The sequence below is a fragment of the Microtus pennsylvanicus genome, chromosome 8, assembly GCF_037038515.1.
Source record: "Microtus pennsylvanicus isolate mMicPen1 chromosome 8, mMicPen1.hap1, whole genome shotgun sequence".
NCBI lineage: Eukaryota > Metazoa > Chordata > Mammalia > Rodentia > Cricetidae > Microtus > Microtus pennsylvanicus.
Window position 1 is genome coordinate 20,998,380 of NC_134586.1, and position 20,131 is coordinate 21,018,510.

The following is a 20,131-nucleotide window of genomic DNA, read 5'->3' on the forward strand; positions in this document are numbered from 1 at the left end:
AAAAGCAGGTTCTGCTGCAGCCAGCTTTGAGTCTGAAGACTCACCACTGCCCCCTACCGTCTTTGTCAGGTAACTGCAGGCTCTGAACAGCAAACAAAAAAACCTAGCTAAGGTTTTCACTGTTCTTTGAGGTTGGTCTCTGTGCATTAGAGTACAGATGGGTGGAAGGAAAGGTAAAAGTATAGAGAGAACTGCAAAGGGATGAGATTGACAATGGATTTCAACATAGATGGCCTCTTCCTAGTTGATTCTACCGCCTGTGTAAACCACCGCCACAGTGTGGCTTCACCCCCAGAAGAGAACCACTTTTCATGGGTCAGGTCTGCAGATTATGACTGTGATGTGCACAGAGCACAATGGGTCATCACCTTTCAACTTGCTCCCCGGGCAGCGTCAACAATGTGTGGCGCCCTCAGATCGCGTTATACCTGTAAAACTCCCTCATTTGATTAAGCCAGGCATCACCAAGCATCCTCTACCTCAGCCAATGCACATGACCAAACTTAGATCATAGCATTTGTGGGCTGGAAATAAAAAAAAAAACTAGCAGTCTCTGAGAGGCATGAAATGACGATGCTATCTGGAGCCGCATGGATTCAGACCAATCTTTATCTGATTGTGTTCTTTGTTTTGGGGGGTTTTGTTTTGTTTTGTTTTTTGTTGGATTTTGGTTTGTGGACACCTTCTGGAAGAACGAACTGGAGTAACTTGTCTCAGTGTGTGGTCTGCATCCTACCTGTTCTGAGGCCACCTGGATGCATGGCCACGCCTATTCCCAGGCCCATTGCTGAGACCTACGTGTTTAGTCCCCCTGGGAGACGGCTTTAGGGCTCTGTGGCGTGTCCTCTGCTGATTCCAACACACATGAACATGTGGGAGCCACCACCAAGGCCTTCCAGAAGGCAGTGGGCACCGGTGGCATGGAAGGGCCACCTGCCATGTACAAAACATGTTGTCATTCTCTTAGAAGTCAAGGCATGATGGTTTTTCCCTCCCCTGCTTCTAGAGCTCCACGCCAGGGAAAACATTGATGCCTGGATGGGTGCTGGCTGCTCCGGTGGTGGGCTTGTCCTACTGCGTAAGTCCCTTCCTGAAGTTTGAGGGGGCCACTCAGGGCTTTAGATGGACATGGTGAACTAGGGAACCAGGCCATGGAATTATGGGGATAAGCCTGAGTTAGATTGGCAGATCAGCCTTGCTGGCCTCCGATTCAGGAAGCTTTAGGCCCTTTCCAGGCAAAATACGATATAGTCTCAGCCTGATTAAAAATAAAAATAAAAAAAAATAGACTTAAACTCTTTCCCACAGTCAAGTGACCTAGACTCCCCGAGGTAGAATCTGGACATCCTCCAGAAGCAAACCTCTGGGTCCATGAAGCTCCACACAGCTTCACTGTTCATCCCCTTTAGAGGCTGCTAGCTTCTTTTGGTTTCCAGAAAAGGGGGAGTGCTGAGAACCCTTTCCATGGCCAAGAACTTCCTTCTTCTGGCAGCCAGAAATTCTTCCACACATTTAACAACCTATAGCTCTTGCTATGATGTGGATGTGAAATGTCCCCACCGGCTCATGAAACCTTGGTCCCTTGGCAGCATTGTAGGCCCTTTAGGAGGCGAGACCTTGGTAGAAGTAGATGGCTAGAAGGTGAGCCTTAGGGGTGCAGCCTTACTTGCTACAGAGTTGGCTCTTTCTCTTCCTCCTTGCCCCTCACACATGAGTGCCCCTCTCTCCCTCCTGTGTCTGTGTGTTTCCTGGTCTCCTGAGATGAGAATAAGCCACTGGACACTTACAAAGCCATTCTCAGCCATTCTGTCCCAATGACCGACTATGTCCTCCAGCCACGAGTCCAGATCAGTCTTCCCTCCCCACACCACCTGCTTCTCGCCAGGTAACTAGTGCACCCCTTATGCTGGAATGCATAGTTTCCCCAGTTTCTGGGAATGAGAAAGACGGCAGCCGAGGTATCGTGGCACGCTTACATCCTCAGGAGAAAGCAAGGCCCAGAGGGAGCAGTTCTTACTGAACACTGAACAGAGGCTGTGGGTTCTCACCCAGGCTCTTGCATTTCACCCAGCCTCCTGGGGCTGGTGTTCCTTCCCAATGGACATGCAAACAGGATAGGAGATGGTTGCTTCCAGATAGGTCTCCTCCTATTTCAACCATATCCATGGCAACAAGGGTAGGCAGGCCCTGATTCTTTCTGACAACACTCTGTGGTTGGTCTCTGATATCAGTGCTTTCCTGAGCATCCCCTCTTCCAGGGGCAGTATCCTCTCCCTCCTACAAACTGGATGTGAGGAAGAAAAGACACTTTCCATTCATCGTAGCAAAGCTGCACCCCAAGGTTTCCAGTCCGGCCTGCAGAGCTGAGGACAGAGCTGAGAACAGGGAACACATGCCTCAATCAACCAGAGGGAGACCAGGCCCAGGAGTCAGCCCCATTTTCTCTGGGCCCCATAGGAGGAAGAAGCAAGCTGTGAGCCCTGCGAAGAGAAGCAGGAACCTCTGCACCTCTGCCCATACTGCTCCAAGCTCCAGTCCGGGTTCCCTGGTCAACACTGGGCAGGCTTTTTCCAAATCTGCCTAGTCAGAGTGACCATTCGTTCCTCAGGGGTGGTGACTAACTCAGAGCCTGGCATAGAAGATGTGATAATTAAATGCTGCCCACTGGTAACACAAGTGTCAGTCGATCCGGCATTGGGACTGAGGGGGGACGGGACACAGCAGCCATGACTTGCTTCTGTCACTTTCAGCCTCTGTGACAGGCGATCATTTCAGATGGAATTGAAATGTCACACCTGTCCTGAGCTGGAGTCAGGCAGAGCTGAACTCTGGCAGCTCAGCAGGACTCAGGGTTCCCAGGAGGCTCTGGTTCCATCTTGCCTTAGGAAGCGCTTCTCTTCTCTGAGCCTACTTTGTTCTCTGAAGCCAGGACACATCCTCCCCTAACAGGTTCAGAGCTTGAAGCCTCACCTTGTGTCCCTTTCAGAGACCATTTAAATTCACACCCTATTTCCGGTTTTTTGTTTCTTTCCAGAGCTGCTAAGGTTACGAATCACAAGGTGCTTTACAAACCATCGGGCCCACTGCCAAGATGTGAGCAAATTTTTTAATAGAATAAACGAGACTTTTATAAGTCTCTAATAGAAAATCTCACTGTCTCATGAAACACAAGCAGGAGCTATCTTACAAAACTTGGCTTTCAGTCGTACATACAAAATAAAGACTGCAAAGAAAATTGCATTTCTTCTTTCTGGCTGGTCACAACCACAAATGGTCTGAAAAACTCTCAACCCATTCACACATGTTGTCAACAAAATAGTGCATGCACGGAGAGGTAAAGCAAGTAACTCCTAGACACACAGCTGCTAAGTGTCCAGACCTGGGCAAGAACTCCAGCTCTTCCTCTGTCCCGCATGAGTCTTCTACTCCCTACTACCTGAGACTCTCTGGTCCTGAAGCCAGAGAGTCCCCCAGGGTGAAGCCGGCAGACAGCACAGAGCCTCTCCTGCCATCACCCCCACCCCCAAACCTGGGAACTGGCCACAATCAGCCTCAGCCAGCAGGGCTATTAGACAGAGGATGGCTAAGAAGGGGATGAGATGGATTTGAACACATGGCCAAGAGTGCCCTTGACTTTCATCTCAAGAATGTTAAAAGCAATTACTAAATTAGGGCCTGAGTACTTCCTGCGGCCACTCTCAAATATGCAGCTAAGAGGCTCTGCAGCACGGCAGGAGTTGCCTCTCAGGAGTGGGAGCAGCAGAGAAGGCCTCTCTCTGAGAGCAGGGGCCAGGCAGGCCAGCTACCCTCAATTCAGGAAGCAATTGCTCTCCTTAAAGAACAAAATGACCACCTCCCTGTATGAGAGGGGCCTCCCGTCTTCACTATGGCTCTACTCAGCCAAGCCATCAGTGCTGCTGGGGTCAGGAAGGAAACTAATCCGTGCCCCTGGCTTTCCAGATGTGCAAACAGAGGTTCAAAGAGGACAAGAGCCAGCTAGTTGCCAAGCCCTGCAAGAATTGCTTCAGATGTCCTGGCTGCCAGCCCCTTCCTCTCAGGTATACACGCAAAGCTCACGGACATCACGTCAATGTATGGCTTAGCAATGCCACATTGGGAATACGCTTCACTATTATGCCAAAGCTCAAACTCTCTCTTTCAGCCAGACGAATTCCCAAACTGACCGAGATACAGCGAACAACAGCTATTACTCCTTTGACATTCACAGTGTGATCCCATTGGCACATCCAGCTCTGTGAGATGGGGACTGCTACCACGTCTGTCTTACAGGTAAGGAAGACCTGGTCAGTCATTCTCATCAAACTCAGACCATAAAACCCAATATGGACAAGTTCAACAGAATCGCCACATGTGGGCTGCTCATGCATGCTTCAGCAAAAATAATAACAGTGGATAATCCCTAGCAAATGGGATAATGCGCATAAAATATTTAGAAAGGCTTCCAACAAACAGAAGGTGCTTACTAAGGGTGAGCTGGGACTGGAAAGCAGATAGACCATTCTGGCAATAGCACGTTGACCCTCCTTGGGAGACAGTGACAAATAAACACTCTATAACGAGCCCAAAGGAAGAAGGGCACACCCCACCTGGGCCGAGATGGGCACCTACTTTCTGAGGGTATACTCCAGTTCAGTCTTCTGCTCGTGGGCTTCCTGGAGCTGAGCAAAGATCGTGGTGAGTAGGTCTTCGAAGTTGGCCAGCAGGTGAGGTTCATCCTTCTTCAGCTGCAGCCACAGTTGCCTGACGTCACTTTCACTGTGAGGGAAGGAGACACCGCAACAGGGAGTGGGTAAGGGTGGGTCTCTGGGAAGTATGGGGACTCCCGACAGGTGAATGAACAGCTGGAAACACACCCACATCTCCTTAGAAATAGCAACAGCGAGAGTTGATGGCACAGTGTTCGCTGTACACCGCCTCCCTCCAGCCTCACTATGACCTGGGAGACAGGAGGGGCATGCTCGGACCATGGTGCTCTCTCACTGCGACACTTCCTTCCCCTGTGAGGGTCATGATGGACTGACCACACTGAGAATGCATGGCAATGTCCTGGCCAGCATCGCAAGAGTGAGAGGACACTGGAGGTAGTTGGGTAGAGTCAACACAGAGAGCCGGAGAGGGGCCATCCCCCCTGGGAAGGATGTCCTCACTGCTGAGAGATGGATGTGCTGTCTTATGGGTGGTAGAATGTAATTATCCCAGTTAGGGAAGGAGGTGAATACACAGCATCCCACTGGGGTCTGGTGGCACTGGGAGAGACTGGCAGGGGAAAGGATGGGGAAGAGCCAGTCTGAAGGAGGCAGAGACACAGACAGACAAGTGGGAAGTCAGACTCTGCGGTGTGCAGGGAAGAGGTGCGGAGTCACAGGTCACGAGAATCACCCGCAATCAGGCATCTGCAGTGAGTACTCACCTAGAAGAGCAACAGAGAGACAGGCCATGGCGACCTTGTCACCAAGCGGTGGATGTGGAGAGCTCCAGGTGTGGGTCTCCCTCTCCCTCTCTGCACCTAGTACCTACAGCTGTGATTGCAGTACACGCAGCACAAATCTGACTCATCCCCCATTGAATCCTAAAGCCAATATGATCAGAGAACAGGGCCAGGCACTCCCAAGATAAAGGAGAAAATCCTTCAGGCCATTGTAAACACTGTATTCAGAAGCCTTGCTCGGAAGTGATGCTGGGTCGGGCCATGACAGTAGTGTTCTCAGGGCACAGATATGACCCTCTGTAACCAAGAGAAACAATTACTGCTGACTGAATCCACTTCCCGTTAGGGAATGGTCATCACCTGTCACCCCCTTCCTTCTCTTCTTCCTCCACTTTGTCCTTCATTTCCATCCTTTCTTACTTCTAGCCCACTCAAACGTCTGCCTATTCATTGAGACCATTCGGTCACCCATCCACCTATCTATCCATCAGTCCTTCATCTGTGCCTTCCCTGCCATGCTGAACTGACCTCCTCTGAAGTTGTCAGGAAAATTGAATCTTCCTTCCTTTATGCTATCACCATCAGGCCACAGAAAAAAGAAAGAAATGAACAGAGGCTAAAACTCTCAACTTGTGATAAAAAGTCATAGCTCACTAATGGGCAAAATCATTCCACCAGACCTCCAAGAACAGCTGTGTGTCTGGATGCCCACTTCTGTGCGCTACCTCTTGTGGGACAACCAGGCGTATAGGTTAGAGTGGTCCAAGGAGGCCCACCAGTCCGCCCCTCTGCTTCTCCTAGAACAACTCACAAGCTCTCTATTGAGCAACAGACAGCTCTGAAGCCATGCCCAGCTGCTATGCTCTTTGTTTGTGGTTATGCCATCCTGAACAGGCCCCTCGGGCTACCGATGAACCCATGGCAGTGGGAATGAGGACTGCCACTGTCTTCTCTGTTGGCCGTTAGAGGCCAATCTAGGAACAGTCTTTCAGATGTATCATTTTATCTTAGTTCTACACAGGCATTTGACGTGGTCCTCAGTGTGACATCTAGTGAACACTGTCTTGAAAGTCCTTCAGGAAGGTGGCTGACAGTCCCTGCCCTTCGTGATGGTGACCGGCTCTTGGCAGTGCCCTCTCTCTCCTCTTCTTGCAGCAGGAGGATCTTATGGAGTCCCTGGCAGTGATACCTGGGCTCTGGCCTTTTGTCTGACATGAAGCTGAGTTGGGAGTCTGACTGATGAGCTCCCCAAATGTCTGCCTAGGTCCCCGCCTTCTGTATCCTGAGCATCATCCTGGGTTGTTCACAGCCCACCTTCCTACTCATCCTCCTCCACCAGTCACACTCTCTCCTGGGCCTCTTCCTGGATCCTTCCTGCCTGGAACACACCTTTGTCAGCCTTCCTCACCTCTGACATTAGACTGGTCTATTACAAGCAGGACACTTCTCCGCTGACCTTGCTGGATCGCTTTCCCCCCTGGGCCCTTCTCTTCCTGAGGGCATGACGCTCCAATCATTAAAGCATCCCCATCCTGCATGAACACACACCTGTGCCATCTATGATGCAGGGCACCCTTTGCAAGGGGAGCAGACCCAAGGCCTGCAGTGATGGCAGTAGACAGCAGGAAGTGAGGACAGTGGAGAGCGTGGGAGAGAGGTAAGCAGGAATGGACAGGGCCCAGCATAGACTTACTCTTCCAAAACCTTCTGGGCTCCAAGTCTATCCATCAGCATCTGGAACTGTGCTTCCTCATCGTGGTCCATGCCTTCCACATCCTCACCCCTAGACTGATACACCTTCTCCATCTGCTTGTCAGCTTCCTCCTCACTTTGGGTATTTTGACTGAAGAAGAAGTGACCTGGGAGAGTAAAGAGCAAGGACTTGAATCTGATATCCTCAGCTCAGGGAGGACTTGGCTTCCTCTTTTCCCAAAATGCATGCAAGGATTGCCCTGGAGAGCAGAAGGGGGTCCCTCAATAGCAAAGATCCATGGGGCACCACATCTAGAGATTGTTCCCTCTGATCTTCCATTTGCATTCTGACAGAGATGCCAGAGCCTGGAGACAGTGCCTGGGAAGTAGGCTGGCTCCTCCGCTGATCTCCAAAAGTCAGATGGAGAGCATGTGTCTCTGAAGGATGTAGTTCGGGGGTAGAACATTTGCCCAGCATAACCAAGGTCCTGGGTTCAATCCCAAGTACTGCCACCAAAGAGGAAGAACAGCATGTCTTTTCCTGTAGCCACATTAAGCAGTAAGGTCGTTCCCCATCACTCCCCAGAGGTCTGCCTTGCCATCCCCACCATCAGCACCACCACACACATATAGTCACGATGGCTGGCATGACAGCAGTGTGTCCCATCCTCTCAAGTCAACAAAGAGCTCCTGGAGATCAGGAAAAGCACCTGATTTGTTTAGGGAAATTACATGGCCCTTTGCAGGAGGCAGAGAGATGGAGAAACTGGCAGGATCTGAATTCTTTATCATGCTCCCAGACCTTAGTTCTCTTTCCTGCTGGTGACCTTGAGAATGACTGTGCTATTCAAACCTAGAAACTTCTGAGAGCCACCACCTCTCAGCTGGACTCGGGCTGAGCTATCCTGTTGTCACACACGTTTGCTGCTTATTTTGTCTATCAAGGCAGGAAAGATGGGGGAGAAAATCTGGCACAGCTTCCTGCTGATGCCATACCTGCCTGAGCTCCCATGTGGGGACCATGGCAATGACCGTCGATGGGCACAGAGGTTGCCATGGTATGAACAGCCAAGGTGGGCATGTACAAAGAACCCCATAATCTACTCCCCTCGACCTCTGGCTCTACACCCCCAAAGAAAGAGCTGAAAAGCTCCAGAGGCAAAGTCTAAAAGAGGTGGAGGGAACAGGAATATATGTTACACAGCTACAGGGAGGCTGCCAGCCTTGGGTGCCCATCAGCCAGCAGAACTTACTGAATCCAGTGGTGAACTCCTCTGGGGTTAGAAAGCCATTGCCGTCAGCATCCAGGGCATCAAACACGTGCTCCAGCTCTTCCAGACTTAGGGGTAGCTCCTGATGTAGCCTCTGAAAGCAATCCAGACCACACTAGTCAGCATGCTGATGACCATGGGGGCCCAGAGCATGGCTCAAGCCTGCAAAAGTCTCAAACATTGTCCTCCCTTCCATATTAATGAAGAGACCCTCTGTTGGGTGCCAACCAATACATCAGACAATTTTCTACATGATTTATAAAGAAACCTATGCATCTATTTACATTTAATTCTCATGATACCCCTTTGGGGTAGATATCAGTATTCCCATTTTAAAGATGAAGTTTAAAGGTGAATTGCTAGCCCTAGGGTCATACAGTCAAGAAATCAAATCCAGGTCTGCCTTCGAAGCCGGCACTCGGAGCACTGCTGAGGACCAATGCTGTCCAGGACTGGACAGCTCTAGGTAGATTCCTAGAGGATGTGGTGTTCTGAAGGAAAGTGAGACCACAGATTGGAAGCCAGAGACACAACACCCGGCATCTGGAAACCACTCGATCCAAGGGGGGGGGGGAGGCCTAGCGGCATAGGCCTGTAATCCTAGCTACTCCGGAGGTTGAGACAGGAGGATGCCAAGTTCAAAGACAGCCTGGATAACTTGGCGAGACCGTGTTTCAAAATCAAAAGTGAGAAACTGGCTGAGGATGTAGGCCTGCACAAGGCCCTAGGTTTGACCCTCAGCACATAACTAACTAACTAACTAACTAACTAAATAAATAAATAAATAAATGGAAAGGACAGGGAGAGGGAGAGGCCCATGGAGCCACTGTGTGCATCGTGTGCATCCTGATCTTTTCCTCTGGGTACTGTAGCCCCGGTCTCTGGCCTCCATCTTTGGAGGTCCCAATCTCTGTGCCCACCAAGCTTTGACCCCTCCCTGGAGAAGGGTCAAGGCGAGCCTGCCAAAATCTTGACCACTCCCTCATTGACCACTCCCTCAGTGTGTTTAAACTACTTCCCAGGAAAGTTTTCTTGTGGCTGCCTCCCACCCCTGGGGTTGAGTTAGTAGCTTCTGGGTTTCCCCTCTGGGCCACCTGAGAGCACAGGAATCTCATTAAACCTGGATATTTTTTTTTAACATGGCTTGTTGTGATTTGGCTTGATTGCGATTTTTGCGTGGGCAGAGAGCTCGCATTAGGAAATTTCCTTACAGGTACCCCCTTTCCTGAGTCATGCTACCTCCCGCATTATGTGGGTCTTCCTTGATGGAGGCCTTCTGCCCCAGGACCCCAGCGCTACTCTTCTAAGTAGTTGTGGACTTATTTGGTTCTTTGGCGCTGAAAATGCTGGATAAGGCCCCTCCTAACTTCAAGTGACACCCCCACACACACACACACGGTGTCCCACTCTGATTTGAATGTGAAATGTCCCCCACAAGTTCGTGGAATTGAATGCTTAGACCCTCAGCCGATGGTATTCTAGGAGGCTGTGGATCCAGCTGGTGGAGGTAGGTCAGTGGCGAGGGCCTTGGAGGTTCAGAGCCTGCACCCACTGACAGCCCGGGGAATGAGGCAGCTGAGCTGTTGACACTTCCCTCTGGCATCTGTCTGTCTGGTGTGAAATGGCCCCAGGCCAAAGCAAGCGTCCTCCTCTACCTAAAGACCCATCTCCAAGTGAGGAGTCCCAAGGGACTTCGTTACCTCTCAGCTGGCCCTCCTCCTCAGGAACCCAAGGGCCAGCTGCACAAACGCCTCCTTTGCCAGTGACTGACAGCCTTAGCCGGCATGCACAGGGCTTTGGAGGAGGGAAAGCGGACGCACATGTGGACAGCTGAAATCGGCAGGTGTGACAGCCCATGACACACCTGGAGGGGGTGCTTGGCTCACAGTCTTTTAGCTGCTGAGCCATAGAGCATCATTTGGTGGGTCTGTGCATTAACGGTGGCGTTTGGTACACATTACCAAGTGGGAAGAGAGGCTAACGGGAAAGCCATTTCGAAGAACTGAATTAAATATGAATGGGGTTTTTCAAGAAAGGAAGGAGAGGGAAAGTGAATGCAAGGACTCTAGAAACTCAACAGCACAGCAGACATCGGCAGTCCATAAACCAGCTGTGGAGGAACCACAGGGAAGAATTCAGGGTGGGAGAGTGTTGGATTTGTAAGTAGGAAGCTTACTGGCTCCTTTGGAAATGAAAGACATTCCCCCTGGAGGTAGGCTGAAACTTCCCCAACTCCCATCACAGCTGGATCCCAACACTTTCTTTGGGATTGGATTTCCTCCCTACCTAGTGAGCTTCTGGTTCCTGGGCCTGGCAGAAAATTGATAGCTTCCATCATACTTTAGCTGGAAAGGATAAGGAAGGACATCCAAGGTTAGCAGACCCTCAAGTGGCCTTTCACCCTTTGAACCTGTCTGTGCGCACGTGAACACACAGGTGCCATATTAAATTTGCAGATGGTGTGAACCAGGGAGGGGCCTTCAGACTCAGGCTCAGCCACCTTCCTCAAGCACGTGGCTACACAGTTTTACCTCTGTTCAAGTGGCACTCGCATTGGAGAGGAAGCTGGAGGAGAGCCATCTTTAAGGCCAGAAGTGCACGCACTGCACCCTCTTCCTTTGGGTAGCCCCAGCAGTCTGAGCAGAGCTGTTTCCTGCCTGTGGCATGCATAGCTCAGCTATTCTGAGCACCATCGGGAGAGCTGAGGCTATATCAGTCTCTGCCCCAGGACAGACTGTGATGTGCTTGGCTTTAGTATAGTAGGATGGTTGGTACCATAGGGCCTGCAGTGGGCCATTTCATTCTCAGGAGCTGTTGAAGGGACAAGAGGACAGGGAACAAGGTAGGAACATCCTATGCACGATACTCCTAACGCTAAACCTACAATTGCCTAGTTTTGTATGGTCAGTGAAGTAAGGGTGGCTTTTACGTTTTGAAGTGGCTAGAGAAAAAAAAAAGGAAGTCATGGTGACACAGAAGGAATTATATAAAACTTAAAGATCATTTCAAAAATGACCATTTTATTTTCAGTACTGGGCCTTGAACCCACAGCCTTTGAGGTACTAGGTAAGTGCTCTACTATTTAACTACATCCTATATTTCTTTAATTTTATTTTTGAGAAAAGATCTCACAGAGTCACTCACTGGCTTTGAACAGTCCTGCCTCCACCTCCTAAGTAGCTGGGTGTACAGGTGTGTGCCACCACACCCCATCTATGTAAGTTTATGTGGTACTGGAGATTAAACTTGGGGCTTCATCAGCGGCAGCTAGACAAGTACTCTACCAGCTGAGCCACTGATGGAGGTGGGTCATCTGTCTATCTGTTGCTTTCATTGGTTAATTAATAAAGAAACTGCTTGGCCCTCTGATAGGGTAGAATTTAGATAGGCGGAGTAAACAGAACAGAATGCTGGGAGAAAGAAGCTGAGTCAGGCAGTCGCCATGATTCTCCTGCTCCAGACAGACGCAGGTTAAGATCTTTCCTGGTAAGCCAGCTCATGGTGCTACACAGAATATTAGAAAAGGGTTAGATCAATATGTAAGAGCTAGCCAATAAGAGGCTGGAACTAATGGGCCAGGCAGTGTTTAAAAGAATACAGTTTCTGTGTAATTATTTCGGGCATAAGCTAGCCATGCAGGAGCCAGGGCGGCCGGAAGCAGCCCACTGCTCCTATTACTACAGAGCCACATCCTGGGACTCCTGTGGTATAGTAAATCCATCACGTGACTACCACCAGGTCCAACAGCCTCGGGGTGGAGTCAGGGAAGGAAAACAGCCCAACAGCAGGTAAGGGCCATTGACTAAACAGACCAGGTTTCCCCGCACAGTACACACTGGCGGCGGTTCCAGAGTTAAGACCTTTTCTGGAAAGAACTCTGGCAGGGATCTCATGTGAAGCTCGAGGTGGAAACCCCTCTCACCTGCATGTCCGTCCTGGCGATGAAGCCCTTGCCCTCGGCGTCACATGTCTGGAAGAATTCCTGTGCCTTCCTCCGCATGACACTCTGGACTGGCATCTGCTCCTCCACCTCCAACCTCTCTGGGCGGTCCATCTGCTCCAGGCAGGCTCCACGTTCCTGCCACCCATAGCCTGACATCTGGGAGCTGGAGTCTGCCCTCCCCTCGGGGGTGGCCATCAGACCTGTGGATTTCCTTGTGGATTTTCAGAACCTGAGCAGCAGAGATGGGGAACAGAAGGGAGTGACTAGGGTGGAACAAGACAGAAGAAGAGCAGGAAGGGAGAGAAACTGTGTCCAGATCTGGTCATTGGCGTTGCTGGCATCTCTTAGCAACCAGCTCTCAATTACCGGGCTCAGGACCAGTGTGGTTTGCAGGGATGGCTGATCAATCATCCAGTCTGTCAAATGAGAGAAGGGAAGGAATACATGGAGACTGAGAGGAGACGGGCTAGAGGGCGCCCTCTATGCTCCAAATTTAAATAGCCACACAACACGGAAGGAGATGAATGGACACACAAACTGTAGTGTGTATGTGAACACAACAGTAGCTACCCTGCACAAACACGGAGTGAGTAACAAAATGGATACATTTCAAACTGATCACACAAACACAAGAAGCCAAGGACTGATATGTGCCACGTGGTCCTGTTTACATAAGTTCGTTTCCAGTTGCCCAAGCTTACTATGGAAAATGGAAACAACCATGGCAGGAAGGAGATACAGAGTGAGGAGGAATGAGAACGAGGCGAGCTGAGACACGAATGGATATGATCCCTGTCGTCATTTCCTGAGTGGCATGTGAAGCCACAGTAGATTCACAGATCTACTAACTTACTCATTGATCCATACCAGCCTCTCAGTATCCCTGACGGATTGCTTCAGATTCCTCACTCTGCTCAGAAATCTGCAAGTGTTCCAGCTCCTTACACAAAATGGATTGTATTTACACAGAACTTAGGCATAGCCCGCCGTATATTTTATTTGTTTATTTAGAAACAGGCCCTCACGGTGTAACCCAAGCTGACCTCCTATTTGTGATCCTCATGCCTCCATCTTCCATGCACTGGGGTCACAGATATGCATCACTGCACCTGCCTCCTACCACATGCCATCTAGAGAAAGTGTATAATGTCTGCTACAGTGTAAGCGCTGTGCACACACTTCTTACGCTGTATAGTCTAGAGAAAACAGCTTACACCTGCTCAGTGCACACCCATGGTTAGCTGGATGTAAAGCCTCCACAAAGGGAAGACTGGCTGCATTCATGCATACACACACCATACACATGTATGAATGTACGTATGTGTGTATACGCATACAAATCTATGTCAAAATTTATCAGGCTATAGACTTCAAAGTCATGCAGCTTACTGTATGTCAATAACCCAATGAGTGTATTGAGAAGGAGGAGGAAGATAATCAGTTGTTGCTATGTTGGAGCCACTACCACTTTCTGTCTACCCAGGCCTAAACATTATAGCCTAGTCTATTGCATATGTATATGAATATATAATTTTATGTTTCAGGCTGTTTTGTCTGCATGTGTGTTCTGTACATCACATGTGTGCAGTGCTCATAGAGGCCAGAAGAGGGCATCTGATTCCCCGAGTCCTGAAGTTACAGATGGTTGTGAGCTGGCATGTGGGTGCTGGGAATGGAACCTGGGTCCTCGGGTACAGTAGCTGATTCTCTGGACCACTAGCCACCGGTATATTGTATTTAATCCAGAACCCTGATTTTTCCTTGGATATTCAATTCTGTCAAGGAGAAAAATGGCTAAAATTAAGCAATTTCCCTGTGGAAACTTCCAGACTGCGCAGGGAGCTAAGCAAACCCTACACCAGTGGTTCTCAATCTATCTAATTCTGTGTCATTATAAGTTCCTCATGTTGGGGTGACTCCTAGTCATGAAATTATTTTGTTGCTACTTCCTAACTGCAATTCTGCTACTGTTGTGAATTGTAATGAATCTCTGACATGCAAGATATTTAATATTCGAACCCAAGGTTGAGATTGCTACCTAAGCACATAGAAGAAGGGCAGAGCTCCTGAGGCCCCTGGATTGACTTGAAATCTTTGCACAGCTTGTGTGGGTCTTCCAAGGGCAGTGGGGGATAAAATAGTGGAAGCAAAACTGCTTCCATCTCCAAGTAAAGTGGAATCCCTGTCCTGGGCTCAGCTATCTCCCACCTGAGAATGCCCAAGGAAGCCTTAACCTTGGGGATAGACAGGATTCCTGTCTTCAAGATTTGCTGTTAGAGAGGCTGGTGAGATGGCTCAGTGGGTAAATGCACTTGCCACGCAAGTCTGGTGAGCCCAGTTCAATCCCCAGGACCCAGGTAAAGGTAGAAGGGGAGAAATGACTCCATAAACCTGCCCTCTGACCTTTACACTCATATGCTGGCACTTGTACACACACGTGCATACACAATAGTAATATATTTTCATTTTTTACTTAAAAGATTTTCACTAGCTCAAAAGACATTACAGCCACAAAAAAAAAAAGCCAAACTGAGTTCCACCCTCCTCCCTCCCTCCCTCCATCCATCCCTCTTTCTCTCTTTTCTCTCAACCAAACCCAGGACCATGCCATGCTAAGCACACCCTATCACTGAGATGAATCTCTCGACTGAACACTCTTTGTTCCTGCCTGTGACTGAGTTTCTAAACCACTCTTTTCCTCTGGGATAATTCCATAAAAGACTTTACATGCAGATGCAAATTATCCAGTCTTCAAATATTCCTAGGAAGACTTCCCAGTTATCCAGAGTAATTCCGGCAGCTTGAGTGTGCAATCAGAAAGTTTGTAGATCAAACCTAGATCCCTCCTGAGGGTTTAAAGGGAATTTCTCCCTTAATCTGGACTTCAGCTGCTACTTCTCTCCCCGCTTTACCTGCTGCCCACTTGAAGGCGGCCACTAAGTCACACAGATTCCCCTTGAATCCCTTCTGCAGCAGGCAGTTAGGAGATCAAAGTCCCAAAGTGTCCCTGGGAGCCATTCAAATCTCTTCAACTATCCAGGTTTCAGTGGTAAGAGAACCCCTGTGTAGTGGGACCCTAAGTTCACAATGACTCGCTCAGAGTCAGCGGGGCTGAAAGTAGACAATTCTTGCCAAACAACAGACTGAGCATACAGCCACCCTGCTTTTGTGCTGGGGAGAGAACAAAGGGTGAAAGGACCCTCACACCTGAGCTTCTGGGAGGTGGCACAGCAGAATGGGAAAAGCCAAGTTGCCCAGGTTCAAATCCTGCCTCTGTCACTGCCTAGCTGTGTAACACTAAAAGAGTTAGGTGACATCTTCAGGATTCCTTTTCCCATCTGTAAAATGCAGGAGACAGGGCAGGCAGAGCTGGGAATAAACATTATCATCAAGACAGAAGAGATTTGCTACATGGGGGGTAACATTTGTTTGGGGGATTTGACAAGCTGATCTCTTTCCCATAATAAAACAGCATCTTCCTCAGCTGTCCTTGGGCAAACTACCTTTTATCATTGCCACTATTGTTATTGGGGTATTATCATTACCACTATTACAACTATTGTTGTTGTTGAAATCCAGCTGGCTTCCTTCACCTCGGTATATTTCAGCAAGCCATATATATATATATATATATATATATATATATATATATATATATAATATCATATCAATTAGTAACTTTTTTCTGTTCCTGGGTAAAATGCCATGACCAAGGCAACTTACAGAACGGAGAGTTTAGTTTTACTTACGGTTTCAGAGGGATAGGAACCCACCATGGTAAGAAGACAAGATAGCAAGACACAGGGCTGGTAGCTGGAGTGAGATGCTGAGAGCTCAGATTTTGAACCACAAGCACGAGGGGGGAGAGAGAGAGAGAGAGAGAGAGAGAGAGAGAGAGAGAGGAAATAGTGAAGGCTTCTTAATCTCTAAGTGACGTACTTCCTCTTGCAAGGCTGCTCTTCCTAAACCTCCCAAACAACGCCACCACCTGGTAGCACGTGTTCACATGCCCAAGACTATGGGAGGAATGATTCTCATGTTTCAGTTTCTCATGCAGTCACATATATCTTCATGAGCTTTCATTTCTTCCCCTCTCTCTCAGGAGTAAGAGGAAGGGGGAAAGTGAGCAAGCACATGAAGAAGAAAAAAAAAAACAAGGTTCATTAATCTAACATGGACTGTTAGCTGGATGGAACATAGTGAAGTAGCCTCACCACACCAGCCCACCAGGAAGGGGACAAGCCTTCAAAAGGGTCAGGTGTGTGCAGACACCATAGATAAAGACTGTCTTCCCTCTGGCAACCTGCTGTAGCTTATGCAATCCTCCAGTGAGCATCCTTTCTCCTCAAATTAGGTCCAATTTCCATGTTCTAGCCTCCAGGGAGACAGGGAACAGCTGCATTACCTCTGTGAAATAAGTCTTCCAGGTTCGGACAGCTGATATTAAACACCCCACCACCACCACCACACTGTCCTGATCTATTAGAAGATACATTAAAAGCCCTGGCTAATGGCTTCAGGTCTCACCAAGATGGTTGCTATTCATCCTAATTCCTCTAATAATTAGTGGTTGTAAACCACTTTGAAGATAAAAGGCATTTTATAAGAGCTAAGTCCTATTATGATTAGCTTCCCCATACTTCCTCCCCAGCGCTGATGAGCACATCAAAGCCAAGCGCAGTCCCGGTAAGCTAACTGCTGCTTAATTAGATGTGTCAAGGCGGCTGGTATATACGAGAAAAACTGCTGCAAAATTTATCAACATGAGAAGAGTGGCCGCTTTCTTTCTAATGTGAACAAGATCTGTTCAAAGGCTGTCAGCTCGGATGCCTGGGAGACAAGGACCTCAGAGAGTGCTAATACAGACTTCAGGTCGGCGAGGGAAAGGCGCTCTCAGCTCCTGGCTTTGCATAACATCTTGTCAACAGGATTCTACATGCCCTGTCTTTTGATTTTTGCAAACATGCTGAGATGTAAACAAGAAAAGGCACACAGTCTCTGCTTCATAGATGAGCACCCTGCATACGGCCATGGTTTTGCAGCGATTTACATCAGTGTGGTGGAGCTGACCCTGGCAATAGGAACGGACGCGCCGTGATTGATGGCACTCAGACACTCTGAAACATTTGTACACCATTGCCGGGCTCCCGGGTGCTCTCGCTTCTCATTGCCTGCACCTGTGCTTCTTATAGAGCCGACTCAGGCTTCTGGTCCACAGAGGTGAGGCCAAAAATGCCCATAACTTTCCTCAATGCTTCTTAATAGCTTTCAACCGGTGACCGAGCTGTGTGTGAGGGTGAAGGGTCAGTACCCTTGTCTCAGAGAGGGCAAAGGTTGAGTTGTGGGCTGTACTCCCAAGCACTTGGCAGGACCAGAGCCTGGATCCTTGACCCAGTTCTTGCTTTGGCTTCTTCCCCTTTGCAGCCTGCCCCCTACCCTCTTACTGGACTCTCCTGGGCATATTCCCTCTCAAAAACACCCACATGTAAAAATTCCTCTTGGGCTAGGCTTCTGCAACCCCATGCCAGGGCCACTCTCCTGCCTCAGCACTTAGGTGCATTTTGCATATTTTCTACAGAACCCATGCTCCTAAATTCTCCTAACTCCAGATCTTCCTTTCTAAGCCCCCAATCTTCAGTAATCTTCTTTCAGCCCTATGCTTTCAAATCCCAGGTCTGAGTTCTCAAAGGTTTTCTTTTGTATCATGATACCACAATTGTTTCTCGAGGAAGTCTTTATGCTTCTCTTCCGATGCAGACATCATTAAGGTAGGCAGGAGGTGCCATGGAAGATGGATAGAGGAATTTAAGAGTTGCTGTTTCCTTGGCGAGTTTACACTATGGCAAGGGAATGAGTCACAAATAAAGGGACAGAGGACGTGAGGAGAACCACGTGTGTATATGATGAAACCTCTCAAGGTGCTACCCCAAAATGAGCAATTATTATTGTTCCTCAATAATTCACCATGAATTACATTACAGAGAAATTTAACTCTGGCTTGGGTCATTTGCCTGGTTTTTGTTACATTTATCTGCTTATTTATGGGTGAGGTAGGAGACAGTGGGTATGTGCCATGACTCACATCTGGACGTGCTAGGGCAGCTTGCACAGGGCCGGTTCTTTCCCCACCATCTACGGCACAATGATTAACTACCTTGTCAGGCAGCTCTCATTTATCCAACTTTTGAATCAGAAGGTATTAACAAATGCTTAAGAAAAGCCGGTTGTCATGGAGATCATCAAAATGGGCAAATAACACCATTAGAGGAACTTCCATTTAATTTGGTTTGCCCTGTCAGCACCAGGTTCAGAGCGGCATCTCAAAATCCTGCTTCTGGGAGCTTAAGTAGTCATTTTAGTGGCAGACTACGGATTCCAACTTAGGTCCTCTTTAACATCTCAGTTTCTCTCTCTCTGTAAAATCGGGCTATGAAACTTTGCAGAGCTGCTGCAAAGAATTATGTGTATTGATACAATACTTGGTATATAATCAGCATAGCAGAGTAGGTAATTACTACTTTTTTAAAACTTTCTTTTGTTTGTGTGTTTGTGTGTGTGTGTGTGTGTGTGTGTGTGTGTGTGAGAGAGAGAGAGAGAGGGGGGGGGGCAGGTGCCTACTTAGGCCAGAAAAAGGCACCTGAAACCCTGCAGGTGGAATTATAGGGAGTCATGAGCTGCCAGATGTGGATGCTGGGAGCTGAGCTCTGGTTCTCAGAAAGGACAGCAAGTGCTTTTAACAGATTAGCATCTCTCCAGCCTTGCAATTGCTAATTTTATGCCCAGGTGTAAAACTGAACCCAAGAGCATCCATACGGTTTGGATGTGGTTTCTTCCCCAACATTTCACATGCTGAAATTCTACTGAAAAGTGATGGAATTTGTAGGGGCAGGCGTGGGGAAGAGGTTGGTGCTCATCCCTTGGAGTGAGTTGGCTCTAGTAGGGATGGGTCCATTTCCTCAGAGTAGCCACTGGGAAAGAGTGAGCTGCACCGTGCATGGTCTCCAGCTCCCTCTTCAGTCTGTGCCCACCCCCTCGTACCCATGTGCCCCTGCCATATGGTGCTATCTACTATGAGGCCCTCTCCAGAAGCTGATGTTGGTAAAGTCTCCTTAGAAATCCAGAATTGTGGGGTGAAGAAACCTCTTTCCTTTATAATGAATCAATCCAGTCTTAATATCTTCTAAGAACCTCTTTTGCTCTTAGCCCACATGCCTAAGCCCATATTAAAATATCTTTATTAAACCACAACTCTGCCTTATATGAATTATGACATCATTGTCTGGGAGATGTATCTAACACAAAGACCCCACCACCGCTTTCAGGCTAAAGTTTAAACATGCCAGGCCATTAATATCTCTTCCTGTCACCTCCCATTCTCTGTCCCACAGTCTCATCCCCCTACTTTATTTCCTGTTCTCTCAACTTGCTTGTGCCCTAGTGTCTCCAATCTCCCTCTCCCTCTCTTCCTCTCTCTCTCTCTCTCTCTCTCTCTCTCTCTCTCTCTCTCTCTCTCTCTTTCTCTCTCTCTCTCTCCCCTTCCCCTTTGTCTATGCTACGTCCTACTTGGGCTTAATGCCTTGATCCCCAACTATAATAAGAATGCCATGGATATAGTGGTCAGGGGACTTGCAAACATATTCCCTATTTGTTCCTTAAACTGGGGAATCCAAGGTTAGGTACCACCATGGCTGCGTTCTGGTGGTATTCTGTTGGGGACTGTGGACCCCCAGACCCTGTGAACGCCTGCCTGCCAGAGTAAACAACTTGTTTTCCTAT

The 20,131-nt window shown here is 48.6% G+C and overlaps 1 protein-coding gene across 2 annotated transcripts in view; it reads right to left on the minus strand.

The window, feature by feature from the left end:
• Window positions 1-20,131, minus strand: part of Cracr2a (calcium release activated channel regulator 2A) — a 109,783-nt gene that overhangs the window by 55,863 nt on the left and 33,789 nt on the right. For both annotated transcript variants that reach the window (XM_075982682.1, XM_075982681.1), the window contains 4 exons: window positions 12,335-12,584; window positions 8,395-8,506; window positions 7,143-7,308; window positions 4,630-4,776 (listed from right to left, as the gene is read on the minus strand). In XM_075982682.1, the coding sequence (XP_075838797.1) occupies window positions 4,630-4,776; window positions 7,143-7,308; window positions 8,395-8,506; window positions 12,335-12,550 (641 nt within the window). In that variant the 5' untranslated portion in view covers window positions 12,551-12,584. The remainder of the gene's footprint in view (window positions 1-4,629; window positions 4,777-7,142; window positions 7,309-8,394; window positions 8,507-12,334; window positions 12,585-20,131) is intronic.